The following is a 24806-nucleotide window of genomic DNA, read 5'->3' on the forward strand; positions in this document are numbered from 1 at the left end:
CAGTGATAACATGGAGAAATACGGTAGGGTATTTTTGTTGGATTTATTTTGCTTTACTTCTTAAGATAGAAGAAACCTAAACCCATTTACCTCTTAAAGGAAAAGACGTAGTCGAGTGGAAGGAATTATCTGTAGATACATGAGCAATACCCAGAGTTGGCAGAGCACGGTTCCTGAGGAGGCAAGAGGGAATGTAGTAGGGGTCATCTTTTATCTTTTTTTCCTTGTCAGTTGGGATTATGCCTAATTTGCTGATCCATCTCAGCACTTAGCACAAAATTTGGTGTGTGGAAGTATCTGAAAAATGTGTGTCAAATAAATAGATGGATAAATGAGTTAATTACAGAAGGCATGAATAAGATATATGGAAAAGGAGATACGGATGATCATGGTTCCAAATGAATTTTAGGTTATGGGACAGACAGTGGTGAGTTCTTACAAGCTGGTCTCTATTTTCCCAGAGAGGCAGAATAGAATGTCACTGACTGAGATGAAGGTAATGGCAGGGAGAAAAGGCATGGATGTTCATTGCAGGAAATGGGAGAAGTAGGTGACAGGCAGAATAATAACAGGATCCATGTTTTAAAAAGAAAAATTAAATTGGTAGTAAATTACAGGTGATCTGAATTTCTTAGTGACTTCTAAACATTTTCAATGGATCTGTTCTTGTTTTGGGACTCATCCCCAATAAATATAGTGAAATGGATCATTTTACTGATCAGAAGCTAACTGGCATTGTCCTCAAGGTCATTCCCTTTGTGGCTTCAGGGAGAGAGTGACAGGCACACCACCCATATGATTTCAGGGCTAGCATTTCATTCCCTTTCACTGAAGCAAGGATCTTGTGATACAGGGCCAGGCTGGATCAGCTGTGATTCATTACCCCAGAGTGAGGATTCCTTCGTTTGCCAAGAAGTTTCATCTGAAACTCTGACTCCAAATCGGTGGAAGCCAGATGCCTCAGTAGATCCATTACTCCAGACCAGGCATCCTCAAACTTTTTAAACAGGGGGCCAGTTCACTGTCTGTCAGACTGTTTGGAGGGCCGGACTATAGTTTAAAAAAAAAAAAAAAAAAAAAAAACTATGACCAAATTCCAATGCACACTGCACATATCTTATTTTGAAGTGAAAAAACAAAACGGGAACAAATACAATCACACTGCCGCATGTGGCCCGCAGGCCGCAGTTTGAGGACCCCTGCTCCAGACCCATGAATAGCACCAGAGCCTGGGCAGTCACTCCTTCCTCAAAATCTTGAGCCAGAACTTTGCTTATCAGTATTCTCAGGTCTGATGTTCACAGTCTGTTTTTCTCTCCCCTTAACTATCTTAGCTCTTCCCATTTTGTCTTTAGAGAATTCTGGAAACATGCTTAGAAGCAATTAGCCTGTGACAAAAGCAAGCTCCCTTTTGCACCTACTCCTGACTTGACCTTGCCCCTGACTTGAAAGGAATGTGGTGCTGTGACGTACGAGCACTCTTAATACACAGGGATCAACACAATCAAGAGGGCTTGACTCTTCTTGTTCATAGACCAGGGGTGTATGTGAACCTTGGTGAAGTCTTTTGTGCTTCACCAAGACCCTCAAGAGCACTAAAAGCAAAAGCCAGAAAGGCTCTCGCTGCCAGTGCCCACGCTGCACACTTCAGCATCATGCAGGATGTTTGTTTATCCCTTAGGGGAGCTCTTCCAGCTCAAAGATTCTGTGTCAGCCACTCAAAATCCGATGCAGACCCGAAACTAAGACAGGCGGAAGACTGCCATTGTTGACCATGGCTTTTAAGCTAATGAATAACAGTGTCCACTCTTGGCGCCTCCTCAACTCCACACTTTTCTTCAGCATAATTAATCCAGAGAGGTTATTAAATCACACCAGCCTCACTGTTCCCATCAAAACAAGTTTTAAAATAGACAAATGTCCATGCATATACCATAAGTTGAGAAAGCAATCTTAATTTTTGTAAAATTTTTAATTTTACAGCTCAGAGGCACCAGAAGATAGAAAATTCATGTCCTTATTATGCCTTGTTAGTCAAAAGACAGAAACTTCTGGGCTGTGACAGAATTAATTATCATCTCAAACAATTTTTAGTGTTCACTATGGGGGTCTTGGTTAGCCTTGGAGGAAGGTACATTTTTTTTTTGAAGACTGTTACCTACACGTAAGTTCACTGTCAGATAATGCTGCTGTCTGTTAAAGAGTTACACAGCACAGCTATTATAATCAGAATTCTATTTATTCAGTAAAGTCACCTTTCTGCCTCAGCTAAAGTGACCTAACAATCCCCCAAATGAAAGCTAGACAAGTCAAGTTCCTTAGTAACACTGCAATATAAAGTAGTCTTTCAAAAGTGCCAATAATAGATCAGGAAGACAACTTGAACAATGCTGATTAACGAGGATAAAACTCGCGAAACTGTTTTCCCCTAAAGAGAAATAGAAATGTCTGCCCTGGGAAGTAAAATACCTTGGCTAACTGTTACATAGAACTACGGGGGGAACGCTCTGCTTAGAAGCCTTTGGAATGAATAGCCATGTCCTTGTATACTAACTAGCCAGTATTTTAAATATGTGGCCCTGTTTATAGTCATCATGAGGATTTGAACATACTATGTCTTAATAACATATTGTAAATTTGTTGTTGTCAACGTTTATTTTATCCAAGATCCCCGAGGAACTGGACCTTTACCCTGCAGCAGCAGAGGCACGTCTTACACAAACACTAACGTAGAAGAAGAACCTCAGACTCCTCAGGGAGCATGACGAGTCTTGAAAATTCCCCCAAGTGATCCCTCTCATTCTCCATAATGCTCCCCACTCCTGTTCAAGGATCACGGTCTAAATACTCTAGTTTAGATTCGTCACTTACTATCATGCAACACACTACTTCTCTGGTCTTCCTCCGAACAATGTGACCTAGAAAATAATCTGTCCCATTTGCATAGGTGTCAGCCGTTCACTAACTGTTACAATACATAAAACACTAACTGTTATAATACATAATATTATTGAGCTGTTGATATGTGGCAGGCATATGCTAAGGGATTTTCACACATCGTCCCTTTTGCTGCTATGATATACATATAATTTATCCTATGGGTTTTAAAGATGAGAGGTCTAAGAGTGAATGGCATTAAGTTCAAGGTCACTCAGTCAAAAAAGGGAAAAGCAAGGAGTCTGCTCCTGGGTTCTAATCAAAGTCTCCGATTGCAGCCGTGTACTTCCTCAAACACTTACTCATGGTGTTAGCATCTCAGAGATGAGGTGCAGAGAGAGAGAGCCATATGTAAGCCCAGAAAAAAAGGGGGAGCTTCTTATATGCGTGACAAACTCCTGCTTTCATGCCACAAAAATGCATTGAATATCTGCTTAAATGTTTTAGGCAATGCTTTGGACTTTGGGAACATGGGAATGAGCAAATAAGACAACTATCCCATCCCATGGAGCTTTCATTTTAAGGACAAGGGAGTAAGTAAACAGCAAATAAAAAACCAACTATACATATTACATCAAACTGTGGCATATCAGTTTGTGGAGAAAAAAATCAAGCAAATAAAGGAGATAATGAAATGCTGAAATAGGAGGGGTGTAATTTTAAATAGGGCAGCCAGAGATATGGAATAAATAGCCCATTGTCAGACTGTGGTGTTGTTTTGATTCTATAGACAGGCACTGGTGAATGCCATTTATAAATCAACGCCTGAAACTCAATCAACAGAGCTTTTCCTCACTGATGCAATGTTAAGATGCCAGGCTGCCCTACATAAGCCCTTTGGCTTTCATAGGCTGAAAATAAAGCATTAGTGATATTATTTAATCGTATTTCATAAAGTTTTATAACTCTCATTCTAAAAGAGAATGCATCCTGTGTTCTAATTCAAAACTGAAAAATTTTCCAGTGGTAGCACAGGGAACTTTAGGTAGGTCAGTAGTTAATAGAAATTTTTGATAAGTGTTTCTTTGCCCAAATACAATGTTAGCTCTCTTCATTTTGTGTAGGGAATAAGAAACAATTAATTTTACAAAGGCATGTAGACTGACACTCTCCTACCTGGTTCAAATCCTTGTTTTACCATTTGTAAGAGATGCATGAGTTCCCTCATTTGTAAATGGAGATAGAAATTAGGAGAATTTGGTAGAAAAACCAAGGGACTGGCTTACTCAGAGCCAGGAGGTCTGACTCTCATCGATCCATAAATTCATCTTTTGCAAGTGCCTCCTATACTGTCATTAATACTTCTGATCTAATCATCCACACAAGTGCATATCTTCTGGAAAAGAACTCTCAGGATTGCTAAAGGAACAGTGTTACCATGATATTCTTTTTTTTTTTTTTTCTACAGTTTTTGGCCAGGGCTGGGTTTGAACCCACCACCTCTGGCCTATGGGCCACAGCACCCTACTCCTTTGAGCCCCAGGCACAGCTCCCATGATATTCTTTTAAGTGTTAGTCAAGTGATAATACTAATTATGATTTTGTCATAAGAGAAATAAAATCTTAAATCAAAACTTTGGTCCCTAGGCTGAAAGCCATCATTTTGTTGGTCCATATTTCTCATGGACTCTGTTGATAGTTGAATGAAGAACTTGAAAAAATTCGTCATCAATCATGACGGTACTTTGAAATTATATGCAATTGTCTGTTTTGTTAAAAGTGTTCATCTCTTTCATGAGTTGGCAAATAACAGTCATGGGCCACATCAGCTCTTGCTCGTATTCCTAAGTAAAGTACAAATGGAACTGAAAAGACATGCCCATTCATCCATATATTGTCTACATGGGTGCTTTCTCACTCCACTGGCATTGGGAGGCAGTCGTAACAGGGATTATATGGCCTGCAAAGGCTAAGATATTTACTATTTGCCCCTCTACAGTAAAGTTTGGTGACTTCTGAATTATTCCTAATTAGGAGTTTATACATGAAAATATTATGTACTTAGCACAGGTGCTAGTGCATGGTAAGTGCTCGATAAATAAATAAACATACATATTAAGTCAATATGTTTGAATGCTACAAAACTGCCAGAACCAGGGGAGTTCAAGCCTATCACAGGCAGCCTAAATTAGCAGCTAGTGCATTCTAGTGTATTAGAGAAAGAATCCTTGCTTTCATTCAACTGGCTCTAAAAATACGAATTTGTGATCTATTGATCCAGAGTGCCATCATGAGAAATTGCTTTCGACAGCTTCATGAGTGACAGAGAAGCCACAAATGATGGACTGTGACGGCTGACAGGACAGAACAAGAATACCTGTCAAAGTGAGATTTGTTAGTTTGGGGGCAAATCCTATGTCACTTTGGTATATATTAACACAGTATCCATCAATATCCACTAATGGGAAGTGAGCTCAGTGTAAATCATAGGGAGATAGCTCCTTTAGCTCTCTACTTTTCCTAAATTCTTCATACTAATATAGCCAATAATTCTTTGTTTCTACAGCATGACAGACTGTAGAAAATTTTCTTCACTGTTATTCCAATGTGATCTATCCTGTCCCTTTTTGAGAAGGAATGTTTGCACACTGATTTTATTTTTTTCTTTGAGGTTTTTTTACACACTGATTTTAATTTTTAGCATTAAGCATTTTTTGATATCAAACCCTCTTTTAGGAGTTAGAGATAAAAATATGCAATGAACATAATCATGACATTTGTAATTAGGGCTCGAAGTATAAAATGGCCATATGGAATTCCATAGAGGCTGTGGGACTTGGAATAGCATAAGTCAACCATTTCTTCACTCATTCATTTATTCATTCAGTTCCTGAATAGTTATTGCCTCTATGAGGGGCTAAACCTCCATGTTGTAGGAAGCCTTAAGGAACTCTGATCCCAGGGCAAAACAAGAGAAAACAGGCAGGTCAGCAAAAGAAGGAAGAGGTCACGAAAGATTGTGACCATTAGCACAAATCAGTAAGCAGAGAGACGTGAAAGAGGTAATCTGGGGAAAGATTAATACCCACCACTTTCTCAAGAGACATGAACTTCTCTGAATCTCCTTTCCTTCATCTGTGGAATGAAGAGACTGCCTACCTCACACACACCATAAAGATGAAGTCATTCAGTGAAGTCCCTGGTGCCATATTTAATATATATGAAGGGTTCAGTAAAGTATTTATTATTTATTATTGTCAAAGGCTTCTCTGCCATGTGGTTAAATCTTCCACATTTCCCCAGTAATAAGAAATCATGCCTCCTAAATTGTGTAAAATCAGCTGTCTTTTAGTGAGGACCGTACCCTGTACCACTGCTTTACATAAATTACCTCATTAAGTCTTCATATCTGCTCATATTTCACAGACAAATATACTGAAGCTTAGCAGAACGGATGTCTTGCTCAATGTCACACAGACAGTAAGTGGTGGAACAAGAATTAGAATACCTCTGTGTCTACCCCCGCAGCCTTACCCACCATACTAATACTGCAAAGCAACCCATATCACACCATCCAAAAGAGACTCAGATGCACTAATAATCTGTTGTTGAATGTTTGGGCCGTATAGCCAAGGCTGGCGTGATTTTTACACTCAAATAGGTTTCTAGTCAAACAAGTGAGAGGCAGATAAATGGAAAGAAGTTTGACTTAGCCTGTTAGGGTAACACAGGGTATAAAGCTGCTACTCATTACCAAAAATGTGGATTTCTAGACAGAATAAAGAACACAACAGCTCCTTATATGACAAAGGTGTAATGCATGTCACAGTGTGCTTTCACATCCTTCTTGTAATTAATCCTCACGTATGTGTTTTCACATATTAATGAAGACACCAAGGCTCATTGAAGAGTTGAGTGGTAACAGGTAGCAAAGCTGAGATTTATAGCCAAGGCCTCTGATTTTGAGTATCATGTTTAGCACACCAGAAAGCTAAAAATCAGTGGAAAAGTTGAATTTATGGTTTGCTGAAAGAAGGAAATGTAACTCCCCCTTGGCTGACTTTGTGAGTTCTTCTGGGATAGCTAGACAATTAGCTCCGTGACTCCGGACAGCCAGAGAATGATACAGGCTGTCTCCCCGGGGAGGGGCACAAGTGCAGAGGGGTTGGACGCCCCCCAGACTCTCCCAGCTCCATGATGAGGGATGCTGTCCAAGACTTGTAGCAGCAAGACAACTAAATGCCCACTGAAATTTGGCAGCCCTGGGAGTTTCACTTCTATTTAGGGATCACCATCCCTCCTTTCCTATCCATCACTTACATTCTAAAACATGCTCTTTATTTCTCAGCTCCCACTGGGCGAAGCTGAGGTATCACTTGTCTGCCTCTCAGCCTTCAATGTCACCTTTCCAGGATACAGAGCCAGAAAATCACAGGGGACTGAGGAATTGTGGGCAACCTCTCGCTCAGAAGGATCAGTGTCTTAGGAGATGTATCAGCTGGAATCTGGATTCCCTTCTGAGAGCCAGGCAAGATGCCTCACTTAGAATTTCCAAATTCTTTCCCAAATAGAAAAAATGACCACGGGTAGAGAGCAAAGGTGAGAAAACCCAAGCCAGCCTGAATGAGGCAGACTGTTCCAATACGTAACTATTCACCAATAAGGTTCCTAAAAGAGCACTTAGAAAAGGCTACATGGCAAACTCCTCCCAGGGCAAATGAACTCTAGCATTCTTCTAGCACATCTCATGAGAGAATTCACAATGACATTTTATTTTCTAAATTGAGATGTTGTTGTAATGTGAATCCCAATTCTCTACCAGCCGGAGTTTTTTCTCTCTCAGCATGTTTTCAAATATTCACCTTCTGTGAACAAGAAAACAACCAGCCAACAGGATGCACGATTATCAGACTCCATAATCAATACCAAAGCCTCCGCACAACAATGGTTGCTAGTATTGTGGAAAGCTTTGCAATGAATCTTCAGGTCTAAACTGCAAATATTACCCAGCACCTAGCTGTTTTCCACTCAGTGTAAGAAGCCTAATATCAGAAACATTTTAAAAATGTGTTCCATAAGGACTTAGTACCACAGTGTGAATAGGAATATCCTTGTTAGGTGCTGTAGGCATAGACCTGTGTGGAAGTAAGAATTAATTTTTTATTCTTTTTGCTCCCCTCCCTAAAGGTCAGCCATTAAACTTAGTTTTGGTTTGAAGGTTTTGCAAACTTCAGAAAAAAAGATTTCTTCCCAATTCAAGGTATTAAAGAGTAAAAAACCACTTTGCAGTCAAATGTACAGGTCTTTACAGTGTTCAGTTTAAACACCAGCATCTGAATTTCCTGACATCAGCCTTAGTCTCTGTACAAGGTATGGAACATTGCCTGCTACGTAGTATTTCACATGTCTTAATTCTCTTTCTCCCTTTCATTGGCTAATTCCTATTGTTAGATAAGAATGTCTTCAATTGTCATTGCTTTTTCACCATTCTTGAACATGTTAAGAAAATACCACATCGTTTCCATCTAATGCCGACACTCCGTGATTCTCAGGAAGCAAGGCTTACAATCTCCTGGGGCCTCTCTTACGCTGAGAAATTCTGACATAACTTAACATTTATCCCCAGTTCAACTGACAGCTCAAAGTCCTGTCACTTTTCTCACTCTTCAAGTGTGTTTATCCCTCTCTAACACTTTCTAACTTTGTTCTTGAAAGAACGTACAAGACTTTGAGTGTTCATTCCACATCAGCATTGGGAGCAGAGCTCTGTTCATTTCCTGCAGCTAGTACCTTCACACTTGTACTTGGTGATACACAGTTATTTTCCTGGGAAATTTGGGGCATCACAGAGGAAGGGTCATATTACGTTCTACATAGCATTACGCTGTCCTGTAACTCCACTGTCACCTGTACCAATGACAGTGACAGCTTGTGACTCTGTTGGTACATGTAGTCCCCCTGACATATGGAGTCTAGTTTCTTGTCCCCTCAAATATCTCACTCAGGAAAGAGCTCTGCCTCTCTCAGCACCCTCTAGAATTGTGGAGGAAAAAAATATTTTTGCCATTTTGCTGGATGCACTGTACTAGTAAATTTATACTTTCAAATCCTGTATATTTTCCCCTTAAGCCCAACTTCTTCTTCCTCAAGCATTACCAAATACATCTAAGGTTTCTCTAGAGTGAGTGTTTGATAATATGTTTCCATGAGCATTTAAAATCAGAGTAGAGCCCAGAAAACTCTACATAATGCCTGCAAGAGTGGCTATTCTGGAGGCCACATTTAGACACAGCACTTGAGTAGAGTCAGGAACCTATGTGCTAGCATCTCCCCGTGTCTTCTTCAGGAAATTCCAAAATAATGCAAGAAAACAGAGCATGCCAGTCCATGATCTTTCCGTCATGAATCACCACTCAGCTATTATTCACTTTTATTATACATTAACTGATTTTGAGTTCATTCCAATCCCTTTTTTGGTTCCATCATTCAACTTTTAAGCCCCACCATTAATCTCACTTCGTGGTATTAAGCATCGCACTCTGAGGGTAACTGTCTTTTAAAAACTGAATGTCGACTGAAACTAGACCCACACCTTTCACCATTAACTAAGATAGACTCTCACTGGATTAAAGATTTAAACTTAAGACACAAAACTATAAAAATACTAGAAGAGAGTGCAAGGAAAACTCTTGAAGACATCGGTCAGGACGAATATTTTATGAGGAGGACCCCTTCCCCCCACCCCCGGGCAATTGAAGCAGCTTCAAAAATACACTACTGGGACCTGATCAAACTAAAAAGCTTCTGCACAGCCAAGAAAACAGTAAGTAAAGCAAGCAGACAGCCCTCATATTTGCAGGTTATGTCTCCAACAAAGGTTTAATAACCAGAATCCACAGAGAACTCAAACGTATAAGCAAGAAAAGAACAAGTGATCCCATTGCAGGCTGGGCAAGAGACTTGAAGAGAAACTTCTCTGAAGAAGACAGGCACACAGCCTATAGACACATGAAAAAATGCTCATCATCCTTAATCATCAGAGAAATGCAAATCAAAACTACTTTGAGATATCATCTAACTCCAGTAAGATTAGCCCACATCACAAAATCCCAAGACCAGAGATGTTGGCATGGATGTGGAGAAAAGGGAAGACTTCTACACTGCTGGTGGGAATGCAAATCAATACATTCCTTTTGGAAAGATGTTTGGAGAACACTTAGAGATCTAAAAATAGATCTGCCATTCAATCCTATAATTCCTCTACTAGGTATATACCTAAAATACCAAAAATCACATTATAACAAAGATATTTGTACCAGATTGTTTATTGCAGCCCTATTTATAATTGCTAAGTCATGGAAAAAGCCCAAATGCCCATCGATCCACAAATGGATTAATAAATTGTGGTACATGTACACCATGGAATATTATGCAGCCTTAAAAAAGATGGAGACTTTACCTCTTTCATGTCTACATGGATGGAGCTGGAACATATCCTTCTTAGTAAAGTATCTCAAGAATGGAAGAAAAAGTATCCAATGTACTCAGCCCTACTATGAAACTAATTTATGGCTTTCATATGAAAGCTATAACCCAGTTATAACCTAAGAATATGGGGAGGGAGCCGAGGGAGGGGAGGGAGGGGGAAGGATGACAGAGGGAGGGTAATTGGTGGGATTACACCTGCCGTGCATCTTACAAGGGTACATGTGAAACTTTGTAAATGTAGAATATAAATGTCTTAACACAATAACTAAGAAAATGCCAGGAAGACTATGGTAACCAGTGTGATGAAAATATGTTAAATGGTCTATAAAACCAGTGTATGGTGCCCCATGATCGCATTAATGTATACAGCTATGATTTAATAATAAAATTAAATTAAATTAAAAAAATCTTATTAAATAACAAAGTCCAAAAAAACACCTGCCAGTAGGGTAGGTACTCTCTCCTATAACACCAAAGCTATTTATATTCTTTATAGAATGGGAGAGCAATAAAAAGATACATGGAGAAGGTAAAAAAAATAAAAATAAATAAAAACTGAATGTCCAGACATAAGTCAAAGCAAAGCAGAATAATCTGCAAGAAGAAGCTTCCAGAGCCTCCAATCCGTGTGGGAACTTGGCTAAATTCAGATATATTTAATTATGAAGGCAAGTGTATCCTTCTACTGGCTTTACTAATGTAACAAAGTGCAAAGGGTCATGGACCACTTTGCTGAGGGCCATCTGAGAGCAAAATATTCCTACTCACAGAAAACTTTTTTAATATGCAGAAATGCAGGAGAATGTGGACAGAGTCCAAACATGGAATGTGCTATTGTCCTCCAAAGAATGACATTAGAACATCAAAGGCTACCTGTTTTGTATTTATTAACCAAAAATATGTAACATTTCCAGAAAAATGTACCCTTCTGAAAATGGAAGTCTTACAGTCAGAAGAAGTACAAAAACTAGAACACTTTTCTAATTTAAAGAACCCTAACCCATATTTACCTCCATAATTATATTTTAACGTTTTTAAAAATTAAGTATTTACTCAACAATAATTGAACTGCATTGAGCACTTATTATGTGGCAGACATACATACTAAGGATTCCTCCCTGCTGTTTGTACAGTAGAGATACAGTGAAAATTTGGTGTTAATTTACTTTGCTTATGAAGCCAGAAATAGAACTTGATGTTATACAAGGTGGAATACAGAATTAGTAAAGAGCCTATTGACAAATTTAAGTTACCTATGATGTCTTTCAAAATTGCTCATTACAAAAGAGGTAAATAGTCTTCAAATATAAGTTTGATGATGTGGTTATTACCTTCTCGTATATGGCTTTGCCTTTCCAGTACTAACAAAACTTTTTCGAAATTTAAGCTTGCCCAGGAATTTAAACAAAGTTCAGATTGACCTTTGCAGTGTCCTCAAAGGCAGAGAAAGATTGTGAAACCTAGATGCCGAATGGTGATTTCACCTCTTTCTTCTCTACCTACTCTACTTTGTCACTCAGTAACACATAAAGAACTATGCTATAGCCTTTCTCTCCAGATGCTAAGTGTGAGATAGAAGCAAGACCCATGACCATGTACAGAATTTTTTCTGACTCATATATAAAATCCAAATTTAGAGTTTATTCTGAATCAGAATTCCAACTAAAACTCCCACGATTTCCTAAAATAATAAACTGATCTCTGACAGTTAATTAAATTGTCTCCAATTCTCATGTAATCAGAGCCTAATAAATGACGTCCTATTCATTGGGTTGTGGTTCAAGAAATATAGATTTCCATTGTTTTATTTGCTTATTTTTACATTTTTAATTCTCTTGTTATTCCCACCCCATAAAATATGGGTATGAAGTTTTCCTTTCTATCTTGTTATAAAAACTTTCTTCTTCCTATTCAGTACTCGTAACACTGCAATTGGGGTTAAAAAAAAAAACCCACAAGCGACTCCAGGATTAACAGTGTTTTCTGGCAACAATATAACCCCTTCCAAATAGTTCATAAACAATATTTATGGTAGTTGAAATTCTTCAACTCATTGAACATGTTGACCTTGTGATTTTCTGGAAAGAAAACTAGACCGAGACTCAACAGAGCCAGTTCAGTAACTAGCTTTGCTGCTTATAGACGAGTACATGAGCTACGTGGCCTTATTTCTGTGCTTCTTCGAGCTCAATTTTCAGTCCTTCAACAACAAACTGGTAACATTTCCCAACAGACCTCAGAAAGATATGAGCCCAAAATGGTTTAATGACAACAAAAGAATTTAGTTAACTCCAAAGAATTCAATAATTAATTTTCATCAGAACTCCATTGAGGATTCAGACCAACGATGGGAAAGGTGGCATTTTCTCATGTGTTACCTTGATCTGCTAAGTGTGATTAAGAAAGAATAGGCAGGTACTTAAAAAGTAACTTTGTGTATAGGCTTGAGCAGAGACCAACTCCACACTTACGTACTAGATATTATTCCCGGGTCCCTCCAATTCTTCCAGCAAAACTCTCAAAAGATATGTTTAAAGTCACTATCTTCACAGTCTATCCCATTCTGGCAAGCTTTCTTGGAGTGAGTTCAAGAGAAAGGTGCTGATATATTATGTTGTGAATGGCACTTCCCTTCTGTGGCTTTACTCTCAAAAATCCATAACCCTGTCTAATCATGAGAAAAACATCAGCCAAATTCAGGTACATTGTATAAAATGCCTAATACAGTGGAGCCTCCATAGCTCACCACCTCCCTACACTGACCATCTCCTTAAGTCGACCTGATTTTCATAGACTAGACATGCACCACATGTATTACCACATGTACTTATCAGTACAGTAAACATAGTTCTTACGTTGACCACCTCCATATGTTGACCAGCTCACTATAGTCCCTTGGGTGGTGGTCAACTTATAGAAGTTCTACTGTGTATTCCTTAAAACTATCAAGGTGGTGGTCAACTACAGAGGTTCTACTGTGTATTCCTTAAAACTATCAAGATCATCAAAAACAAGGAAAGCTAGAGAAATTGTCTCCACCTGGAGGAACCCAAGGATACATGATAACTAAACATAATGTGGTATCCTAGATGAGATCTTGGAGTAGAAAAAAGAACATCAGCCAAAAAGCAAAGAAATCTGAATAAAGTTACTCCACATAAGAATTGTCAACATTGATTCATTAATTGTGACAAACGTGCTATAGTAATATAAGGGGTTGATAACATGGAGACTTTGATGTGGGCTATATAGAAACTCAATGAATTATCTTTGCAACTCTTTCATAAACCTACAATATTCTTTAAAAATAAATAAATAAATATTAATTAATAGTTTCAAAACTTGTAGTAAGAGTCATAGTACTATAATAGTAATAGTGATAGCAGTTAGCTGTATAAATTCTTCGTAGGCTAGAAGAGAGAATCTAATTCACTTGTTTTTCCATACAGCACACATGTACAGAGTTGCAATTGTGCCTATGCAAAGAGCTATAATCTTAACAATCAGAAAGAAATCTATTCAATTCACATTTTAAAAATGTCAAATAGGATCTTTATTTAGAGCAGTGGTTCTCAACCTTCCTAATGCCTTCTAATGCCACGACCCTTCAACATAGTTCCTCATGTTGTGGTGACCCACAATCATAAAATTATTTTTGTTGCTACTTCATAACTGTAATTTTGCTACTGTTATTAATCATAATGTAAATATCTGATATGCAGGATGTATTTTCATTGTTACAAAGGGGTCGCGACCCACAGGTTGAGAACCACTGATCTAGAGACTTCATAAAGATGACAAAGGGTGTGTTGAGAAGTTCTGAATCCACATTTTCTTATGAGAACTTTGTCATTTATTCCATGTATTTAAACACAGTAAAGAGTAAAAGGGCTTGATATCAACTCTCCAGCTGATCCTCATACAGAAGATAACACAGGTGACCAAGGACAGTGGCCCATCAAGCCCAGACCCTTCCCTTCTCAACCATCTCTGGTAGCAACTCTCTTTAAACACCGTGTTTAAATCAAATGAATTTTATAGCCTCCTTTCTTTGCCTTTCATATCTTCTGCAAAAATGGCTGCCTGCTTCCAAGTTGACTAAACTGGCTCCCCAAGACTGACTTTTTCTAGAATTCAACACTCCATCCTGCAGCTGTACCTCCTTTGGCAGCTGTATCCCCTTTTATCTGTATAAAAGGATGACAGCCAAGCATGCCATGGAGCGTGATTTCACTCATCATATAAAAATAAAGACTTTGGTCAGATGCAGTGACTCACATCTGTCATCCTAGCACTCTGGGAGTCTGAGGCAAGAGGACTGCTGGAGGCCAGGAGCTCAAGACTAGCTTGAGCAAGTGCAAGACTTCATCTCTAATAAAAACAAAAAAATTAGCCATCTCAGAGGCCAGCACCTACAGTCCCAGCTACTTGGGAGGAAGAGGAGTGGGGATCAATTTAGGCCAAGAGCTGCAGACTGCAGTGAGCTATGATGATGGCCACTGCACTTTACCTGGAGTGAAACTCTGCCTCAAAAAAAAAAGGACTTCAGCAACGGTTTCCATTGGCTTCCTAGAGAAAGCAATAGTACCTCTTTTTACATGGCCTACAATTGGCACTTGCTTACTAAATCCCTTCTAGCCTCCATAATGTGCCCACTCTTACCTTCAAAGTAGACCCACACACTGAGTCTCTGAATACTTCCCACCTCTTTTTACCTTAAGATTTTGACTTGGATGTCTCTTGGGCCAGAAAGTCCTCCCAGATCTCCTTCCACCCCAAGTCTGGATCAGGTGCTTTCACAGAACCCACACTTACCTGTCTCAGCACTTGTCCCATTGCACTACAATGGCCCATCATAATTAAGGGACATGAAGGCATTGGCAATGTCTCCTTGGATCACTGTTGAATCATTAAGAGCCAGAACACTGATATACAGTATGGATGCAAATAAATAATTTAGAATGAATGGGTAAATTCCTTCCCAATCAAAAAAATATATTGGAAGGTTATTTTCACCCAAAGACTGGGTGGTGCTGTTTCTCTAGGACTCTTGCATCTTGGGCAAAGGCTGCTTCAAAGAAGTAGTATTTCATACCACCGCTCACCCTTTGTACTACTCCAGCAAAAATGTAAATGCTTAAAAATAATGAGGTTTTTTAGAATATTTTTCAAATTTGCATTTTGTCACTTTTACAGGATAAAGAATAACAGCAGAAATAAAACTTCAAAATCAATAGTGAAATTAATTGGTTAGGGACTATAATCTCTAGAACAATTCCTTTCTAGATGTTTACTCTTAAATTGAGGAAGAGGTGTTAAAGTCCAAGCTTTGGTTATATTAAAAATTTGTTAATATTTTAGACCATTATTTAATTCAATTAAAGATATTTGAAACTAATTAAAAATAATTATCAGTGGCATTAAGTAGTGTTACTTGGAAACATAATTCCCTCTGGGTCAATCTCAGAAACATCACTGCATCTATTTCATTTCACATCTCCTTAAATTTTTAAAAATATATTTTAAATAAAAGTTGAAATGTATTAAGGACTCATTTTGTTAATTGACCTACCCTCCATTTATGGGGGATTGTTTAATATTAAAAAAATAAAATGTTTGCAAATTTTTTGACCATGTGAAATGTGACCAAATTTTTTGACTTTTTCAGAACCCAGAAAAAGTTCTATATTTTGAAATAATTTCTTGCATGCCTGAACTTATTCAACTGTTTCTGAGGGCTTCTTTATGTCATATAATGTACTAAATACCCAAGAGCAGGGAAATGCATAAATTTGCTCATGCCCTGGAGAACCGCACCATTTATTAGAGAGATGTAAAAGTGTATTCATCACAATGAAATGCTGAAGAGTGATGTCAAAGTATGCCCAGGGGGGCCATGGAAGAGCACAGGAGAGATGCAACCTTGAAACAGAGTGCTCTTCTGTACACATTAAAGTTTCTCTCTCACTGACATTAAGTGAAAGGAGGTAGATAGATGTTAAATGTAGATTCTAACTTTCCCCTGACAATTGCAAAGAAAACTATTAAAGTGGAGGAAATTCAACCAATAGGCTTGGCATGGTGGCTCCCACGGGTAACCCCAGCACTTCAGGAGGCCAAGGTGGAAGGATTGTTTGAGGCCAGAAACTCAAGATCAGCTTGAGCAAAATAGAGTGACCCTGTCCCCATGCAAATAGAAAAATCAGCCAAGTGTGGTCATGCACACTTATAGTCCCAGCTTCTTGGGAGTGGAGGCAGGAGAATAGCTCTGGGCCAGGAGCTTGAGGCTACAGTCAGCTTTGATGGGACCATTGCATCCTAAGCCAGGGGACAGAGCAAAACAAAACAAAATTCAACCTTTCTTCTGAAAATTAGTAGTAATAATTGTGTTAGGTTTATATGTAAAAGAAGTTAAATATTTTGGAGACCATAATGGGGCTAACACAGTCAAAAAATCACTGTCAAAAATACTGACAAGTGTGCAGCAGTAAGCTAATGTCAGAGGACCTGGAGTATTAGACAGGGGAGAAAAGTTGGGGTGTAGGTGATGACACTAATGATTGTGGTAATGATGACAGTGAAGGCAATGACTACTGTTATCTCCTCCCGAAGCTCAGAACATATATTATTGAATTGTGTTTATTTCCTAGGACCAATTCTAATATTTACTTATAATCTTAAAAGCCTGCTTTGGAAAAAATCAGGTTTTAGTTAACCTCTTGGCTGAGTAGACTCCCCATCTGTAAAGAAGTCAGGGTTTCTGCAGTGTTTAACCCAATATTTTGTGAACCAGTGTGAAAATCGCATCTTCCCACTGAACCACTTCTCTGCCCCTGTTGGTAAAACATGGAGTGTCAGCATCTTACATGCACAGAAGGAAAGCTCAGCTAGCAGCAGGGAAGTGGAACAGAAGAGACTGGGCCGCATTCTTAAAGGGCAGAGAGAGAGTAAAGAAAGTGAGAAAATAACCCTGCAGCAGAGCAAGTGCAGCAACTTGAGAGTGGGTGGGTAGCCCTCACAAGTGCCATTGCAGGGAAATAGTTAGGAGTATGAATGGTTCAAAAAGAGATAAAGGCTATGTGTGCCCATAGATGGGACATCTTGGAGTGAATGATATTTGGAGAGTTGAGGAAGGAGGAAAGGAATTGCTATAGATTTAGGAAGAGTAACAGCAAAAGAAGTAGCACCACCCTCAAAAAGCAGGACTCACAGAAAGTTCTTCACTGGGGTAGAAGCAGCGTAGTCAAAGGCAAGGCAGAGCCCCAGGATTTGAAGACTCGGAGGGCTGGGGACCAGAGACGCCATTTCAACCCCCAGGAACAATGTGGAGCCTATTAATCAGATTCAGTACCAGGTTGCGAATGAGTTGATAGTAGATACATGACAGAGTAGGTATTTAGATGTGAAATCTTTAAAGAACTTGAAAAAGTCCTCTCTAACGACAAGAGAATCCCCTTCCATGCCAGAAGACACAGGCTGCGGATGAGGGCTTTGCTGCCACAGCTGGGAGGTTGAGATAAGGGAGGGAGAATTGGTTCATTCTATTTTGTGTAGTTTTCAAGTTCAGAACATCTAGAAAGTCCAGGCTGAGGAAGCTGAAATCTCTCAAACTCCGTAAGAGACTGCAGATAACTGAAAATTTATTTTAAATTATTTAATTTTTTTAAATGTATAAAGTTTTGCTTTTAATGAAAACCAATCAGTTATTACCTCTCTGCCAAAAATAACCACTGCAACAATTTTAATATATTCATCATGTAATTGAAATATTATAATCACCTTACATTGTCAGTAATCAAAGGGTAATATTTCCATAGTCCTTTACAGTTCTAATGCCCATTACAGTTCTATCACGTTCATTATTTTATTTTATAGCCTGATGACTCTATAAAGTAAATGAAATAATAGGACCAGGAGTACTTTCAGATGTAGACATAAAAGTACAGATTAATAATTTGATTAAGGTCTTAAAACCACTTATAGAGTCAAAGCCAGATGACATAACTGTGAGTCCAGACCAATCCCAGAATCTCAGTGAATACCCAAGTGAGTGAGGAAAGAATCTGCTAACTTATACCCTTTGATAACCTTGCTCTTGGACGATGTTGGATATTAATCTCATGGTGCCTATTGTCTTACCTTCCACGCATCACTTGTACTTAGGAGTGAGGCCAGCCATGGGTCAAATTCAGAGTTTGCTTTCTGAACAAATCTCTCTTTAATCTGAAAGGAAGCTGTGTGTGAGAAGAGCAAAAGCTTCGGCCTCCACCTGAGGGTAATTCAGATGGACTTGGATTCCAGTCCTGGTTAAGAGACTACAATGGTTACCAAAGTGCTTAACATGTATTAGCCTCTGTACCTGTTTTTTAATTTGAAAAATTGTGGGCATTAGACCTATTTTAGAGGATTTTAAGCTTTTTAAACATGATAACAAATGTGAAACACTCAATATCGTGTCTGTCACATGGTAGATGTTCAGTAAGTATTGCTGTTTTGGCTTTCTCCTTTTTATACTATGCCACATCATTTGATTTAGGAACTCAATACTGGCTCTATTTCATAGATAAGTTATAAGAGAGGTTAATATTATTTCTTAGGACCCTTCATAAGGTAAATAAATGTGAGATTTGACCATAGGTCCCTGAATGCTGGTGGCAGACACTTTTCGTGTCCTGTGCTGACAACCTCTTAGCCTGACTCTGGTTTCAGCCACAGCTACAGTGGATGATGGTTCCTGCATGCAGACAACATCCCACTTCAGGCATCCACCTGTCCCTTTTGTCTCTCCTCTTCTCTGCCTCAAGTTTCTTGCTAAAGCCCTAAAGAGTTTCTGGTTCTGGAAGTACAGAAGAGTTAAAATCCCTAAGCTAAGGGCACCCTTCAACAGATGTGAGCTGGCAGCTAGTGGATAAAGGCCCCATCCTGTCTTCCCTTGGACAGACAATTCTGCGGTACATCATTTGAGTTGCACTTGCCCATCTCAATAACATACCCTATTTTGGCTTTTCCTCCTGGATCACCTTCTCTTCTGCACCCTGAATCCTGCTTCCTGTGGTTACTTCCCAAATAAACCACTTGCACCTAAGTCCTTGTCTCAGACTACATCCTGGGAACTAAAGGTTTGGGTGGGAGAAGAAAGAGTTGCTTTGTTTTCTTTCCATTTGTGCTCACACTGCACTTTTCTGTATTTCTCCATAGGTCACCAAGATGCTGGCAGTGGTTGTCATTCTGTTTGCCCTTTTATGGATGCCCTACAGGACTCTTGTCGTTGTCAATTCATTTCTTTCCAGCCCTTTCCAAGAAAATTGGTTCTTGCTCTTTTGCAGAATTTGCATTTATCTCAACAGCGCCATCAACCCAGTGATTTACAATCTCATGTCCCAGAAATTCCGTGCAGCCTTCAGAAAGCTCTGCAACTGCAAGCAGAAGCCGATGGAGAAACCCGCTAACTACGGCGTGGCCCTGAATTACAGCGTCATCAAGGAGTCAGACCACTTCAGCACCGAGCTCGACGACATCACCGTCACTGACAGTTATTTGTCCGCTACGAAGGTGTCTTTTGATGATACCTGCTTGGCTTCTGAGGTAACCTTTAGTCAAAGTTGACTCATGAATTAGAAGAAAATGGACCACAAAGTAAGTAAGAATCTGTGCAGTTACCAACAAAAGAGAGGAAATGGCCAATACTTATGTGTGAAGACAGAACAGATACGATCTTTGCCAATGCTCTACAAATCCTGAGGCCCATGAGAATGATCCAGACTTTCCTCCTTTAAACCTAGTAACCCCCAAATAGAGCAGACCTATGACATAGCTCAATCATAAAAACTGGAAATGCAGCCCTTTCCATTTAATTTAAGAAATTCACTAGGTTTTCCGGGGTTATGATGTCTTGATAAAGTCTAGACATCACTTTGAATTATTCAGAATAACCTTATGAAATGTGATTTCCCCAACACCCCCCCAAATTGTGTATACATTTGGTAACTTGGCAACACGCATCTTTTAAATGTTTGCATTCAACATTTCATTTTAACAAAGGACAGTGCTATTTCCTAAATATCTGAGACTACAAAGGAAAATATTTTAAAACGCATTTTATTTATAGAGTAAAAATACAATTTCAGGCAAACATATTCACTATATCGAAAAGGTTGTCATAATGTTTCTAAAATTCTGAGATGATTTTTATATCTTACAGAGTAGTCATCACTCAACTGCAATGTAAAATAAACTTGAAAACATCCAAAATTATAAATTGAGGAAACATATAGATTTGATTTTGAGATAAATCCAGCTCTTATCAACACTTCGAGCCATGGAAATGATGGATGGGACAGAGAAATATCCAGATTAAATAACTATGGAGATACAAACTTACATATGATTAATACTGAAAAGTTATCGCCAGGATCAGAGCATGCTTTTTGTCTGAAACTTTCAAGCAGAGTGTCCTTTGTGAATCTTTCTAGTTGAATCTACTTTAAAAGTCTGAAACATTCTCAAAAGCTTAGTTGTTATTTTATGTCAGCCGGAATCTATCACACTTCCAGATGAAGACCTCCCACTGAGAATTGTAGTCTATGGATTTTTACTTGTCTGCAAGTGTCTTTCCTGCCTGCCTGCTTTTTTGTCAAATGCCAGTGATATTGTGTTCACAGATGCTAAACCAAAGCAATGAAAAACTCTGTTGGCTTTATTTTCAGTGGCATTAAAGCTGATTTCATCGTATTATCAGGAGCTCCTCCTTACAGTTAATCACTGGGACCTGCTATTGTTCCAGTGATTTTTTGAGAGGTGTCAATGTGAATCTGCCTGGGACATTTGTCAGGTCTACTTGAATTTCTTTTAAGTAATTCACCTGCTGAGATTGGCCAATCAGCATTTCCAAGGGTATAAATTCCCCTTGGTGATGGTTCTGTGATTGCTGATTTTTAATAATTGCATCAAAAAATGCCCCATAGACTGGCATTTGCCTTCTCCATTCTATATCCCTATTTTATGGATATTTTACAGAACCTAGTTGCTAATGAGAATGACTCCTCTCCATCTATTTAATGAAGAAGACATCATTCGGTTTTGGAAACTTCTATTTTATTTATTTTTTTAAATTTCAGATTATTATAAGAGTACAAATGATTAGGTTCCACTGTTGGCATTTCTAAGGTAAAGTTGCAGTTGCAGTTGAGCCCTTCAATTTTCAAGTGCTGCTTCATGGAGACGCTGCTATCCAGAACCTCATAAGAATATGCTTTTTTGAAAATTGGCTTCACCTACTCCAGGAAGATTTTATTATCCTGTTACTGTATCAGTAAATAAATGCAAGCAAATATTTACATGAATATTTAAATTCAGACTTCCTAGAAGTCTGTCTGAATGACGCTAAGCTACTGATGTTAACTGCCTTTTCATCCTGGATTAAATCTTAATCTTCGAGTCATATAGATGGAGCACCAAACTCAAATCACACAAGCACACGTGTAGGTGCATGCAAACACATACAAGTCCCACAGGTGCATAAATTGCTTAACAATGAGGACTCGAATATATTAGATGTTTTTCCATTAAGAAAAGGAACTAATAATTACATTGAGCATCTACTATGTCTCAGGCATGCTTGTACATACTTAGTCAATCTTAACTTCATCACAATCTCATAACAGCTATGATTTCTCAGGTGATAAGAAATCAGATATCAAGGTCATTTTCCTAAATAGTGTGGCTACTAGGCAAAGAAAATGAAGAAAATCTGTATTTCTTTTTTCCTCCTTTTTTAAGCTGGCATAGTGATTAAACTCTTGGAACTTGGTAGCCTAACTAATTAAAAAAAATGCCTTGCAGAATGGTAATATCAGATGTTGAAAAAAATTATAATTAGGAAGTAATATATTCTTCTCATTTTGTAAATTCAATATATGAACTAAGTCTTTCCATTTTAATTTTAAAAAGTTATTTACCAATAATCTGTTAGTTTTAGCCCACATGAGACATTCAAAAGTACACAGTTCATAGTGTTTCAACTCGAAAGCAAATGGCATTATAAAATTAAATGTTCCTGTGTAATGTACAATAGATATTTGTGTTTACACAGAAGAGAAATAACTTTTTTAAGTATTCTTTTTTTTTTTTTTTTGCAGTTTTTGGCTGGGGCTGGGTTTGAACCCACCACCTCTGGCATATGAGGCCAGTGCCCTACTCCTTTGAGCCACAGGTGCTGCCCTTTTTAAAGTATTCTTTATCACACTATATGAAAATCGTAAAATAGTGGCATAAATTATCAAAACTTAATATACCATCAAGTGAAAAATAAAAAGCTAGATTAAAATTTGCTGTCGAGATGAAGTCATGTTATTAAGCGCCTCCCTTAATAAAATTCTTTGAGTTATTTTATTACTTCCAATTTCATTAATTGCCAACTGTCCGTGGTTAGATTTTGCGTTTGAGGTAATTGGGTAAAGGACACAGATCATGAATAGAATGAGCAAACATAAATTCCCTCTAGGACTTTATCGGTATTGTGAGTTTAATCCTAGAGCTTAACCTACAATGCAAATATTCTAAATGCTGAAGAAGGAAAAGTCCAGATTCTATAATAATTCTTAAACAGATTAATCTCACAGTTTGGTAATATACCAAAAGAAATGGCTTGTTTGTGCTAAACAAATGTCAACTGGCAATGTCAAAGGAGAAACTATAGCCATAAAACTTAGCTTAGTGTGAGTAAGTGTTAAATGGATACTTGAATTGTTTTATTTGTAGAAGACTACATTGGATATTAAGGACCATGTGCTTTATAATAAATCTGGGTCTACTCGATTTTGGTCTGCTCCTAAAGAAGAAATGAGTTATATCGTTTTAAACTATGTTAAATATAGAAATATAATGAAAGAAAGAAAATATTAACTTTTAACTTTTTGGAGGAGAAGGCTTTAAGTAGTTAACTCATGAATCTATGAATTCTATAAGTATTAAATCTAACATTATTTTTGCCTCTCAGATGCAACTTGCACAGGGATTGGAATATTTGCGTATAAAGTAAGGAAACTAGATGTGAATGAGAGAGCCCCCCAGCTAGTCAGTTCCAGGTGTAAAGAAAAACAATGTTGAGAGGCACACATTCTCCGAGGAGGGAGCAATCATGACCATCTCTAGTAACTTATTTTCCATTTAGCCTTAGCTGTCTATAGCCAATAGCTGTCAAAACCAACTTAGCTGGGTGAATACTAAGTTTTCAGAACACACATGAAGAAGCCTTACAGAGCTCTGTAGTGATAAGTATTCTATTTTTGTCTTTCTCCTTCTGCTGGCTGACCTCACCTTTCTCCACAAGCATCGACGTCCTCAGAACGGGAAGACTGATCTAACTTCACTCAAGACTAAACCTGGACCTGGCATAGCTTATGTAGAAGCGTAAATGTCCTTTCAAACGTATTTATGTACCAGAAAATACTGTTCTGCGAGCTTTCATGTTCATAGAATCGTTTTTAAATTATGGAAAACCTAATACTTCTACTTAGAACCTCATTTAAAGGCAGGAATCGTGTGTGGAGTTGAACTGCTTAATATGGCTTTTTCCTTCCAGAACAAAGAGGAGGTTTCATATTTCTTAGATTTCAGTCAGAAAGCAATAGAAGAATACTCAGTATGCGCAAAACTGCTGCAGAAATTCGTTTCAGAAAACAAAAGGCTCTTCCCATTCTTATGAAGCTCACAATCCAATGAGGAAAACAAGATGTAACCATTTGGCAATATTTAAAATATGAATCTGAGATAGCAGATGGATGATAGAAATGATTGTTAATCATCAATTTGGAAATGTCTTGGGATAACTTTCAATATAAAAATCACTTACATATTCTGATTCCATTTTATAGACTGTAATTATAAATATCAATTAATTTAATTTTTAACTACACAGGGAAAAAGAAAGGTCAAATGAACCCCTGTAATACTTCTATTGCATGATTAGTCTATGAGTACAATCTCAGTAGCAGTCCTCTTATGGAAGAGCTTTGCCTTGAGGAATAGTTCTGTTACTGAGAGGGTTAGCACTGAATGCTGACTCTGCTGACATAAGCTAAATCTATACAGTTCTGATTTCAACATTCAAATACAGTATTTCTCCCTTATCTTCAGCAGATGCCTGACACCGCTGATATAGTACTCAGCCCTATAGATATATTATGGTTTTTCAATTTTATAGCCTAGATAGCTATTAAGTGACCAGCAGGCCAGTAGTAAGTACAGTGTGGGGACTCTGGACAAAAGGAGGACTCACATCTTGGCAGGATAGAGTAGGATGATGTGAATTTTTTTAATCATGCTGCTCAGAACTGTCACAACGTAAAACTTATGAGTTGTTTATTTCTAGTATTTTCCATTTAACATTTTTGAGCAGAGGTTGACCATGGGTAACTGAAACTATAGAAAATGAAACCAAG

General features: G+C 38.2%; 1 protein-coding gene across 1 annotated transcript in view; it reads left to right on the forward strand.

Moving 5' to 3' along the window:
- TRHR (thyrotropin releasing hormone receptor) overlaps nucleotides 1-24307 on the forward strand; it is a 38142-nt gene extending 13835 nt beyond the window's left edge. The window contains exons 2-3 of the mRNA XM_053559285.1: nucleotides 19564-20001; nucleotides 23696-24307. Of these exons, the coding sequence (XP_053415260.1) occupies nucleotides 19564-19971 (408 nt within the window). The 3' untranslated portion in view covers nucleotides 19972-20001; nucleotides 23696-24307. The remainder of the gene's footprint in view (nucleotides 1-19563; nucleotides 20002-23695) is intronic.
- Nucleotides 24308-24806: the final 499 nt, after the last annotated feature.

This window comes from Nycticebus coucang, chromosome 13 (genome assembly GCF_027406575.1).
Source record: "Nycticebus coucang isolate mNycCou1 chromosome 13, mNycCou1.pri, whole genome shotgun sequence".
NCBI classification, from domain to species: domain Eukaryota; kingdom Metazoa; phylum Chordata; class Mammalia; order Primates; family Lorisidae; genus Nycticebus; species Nycticebus coucang.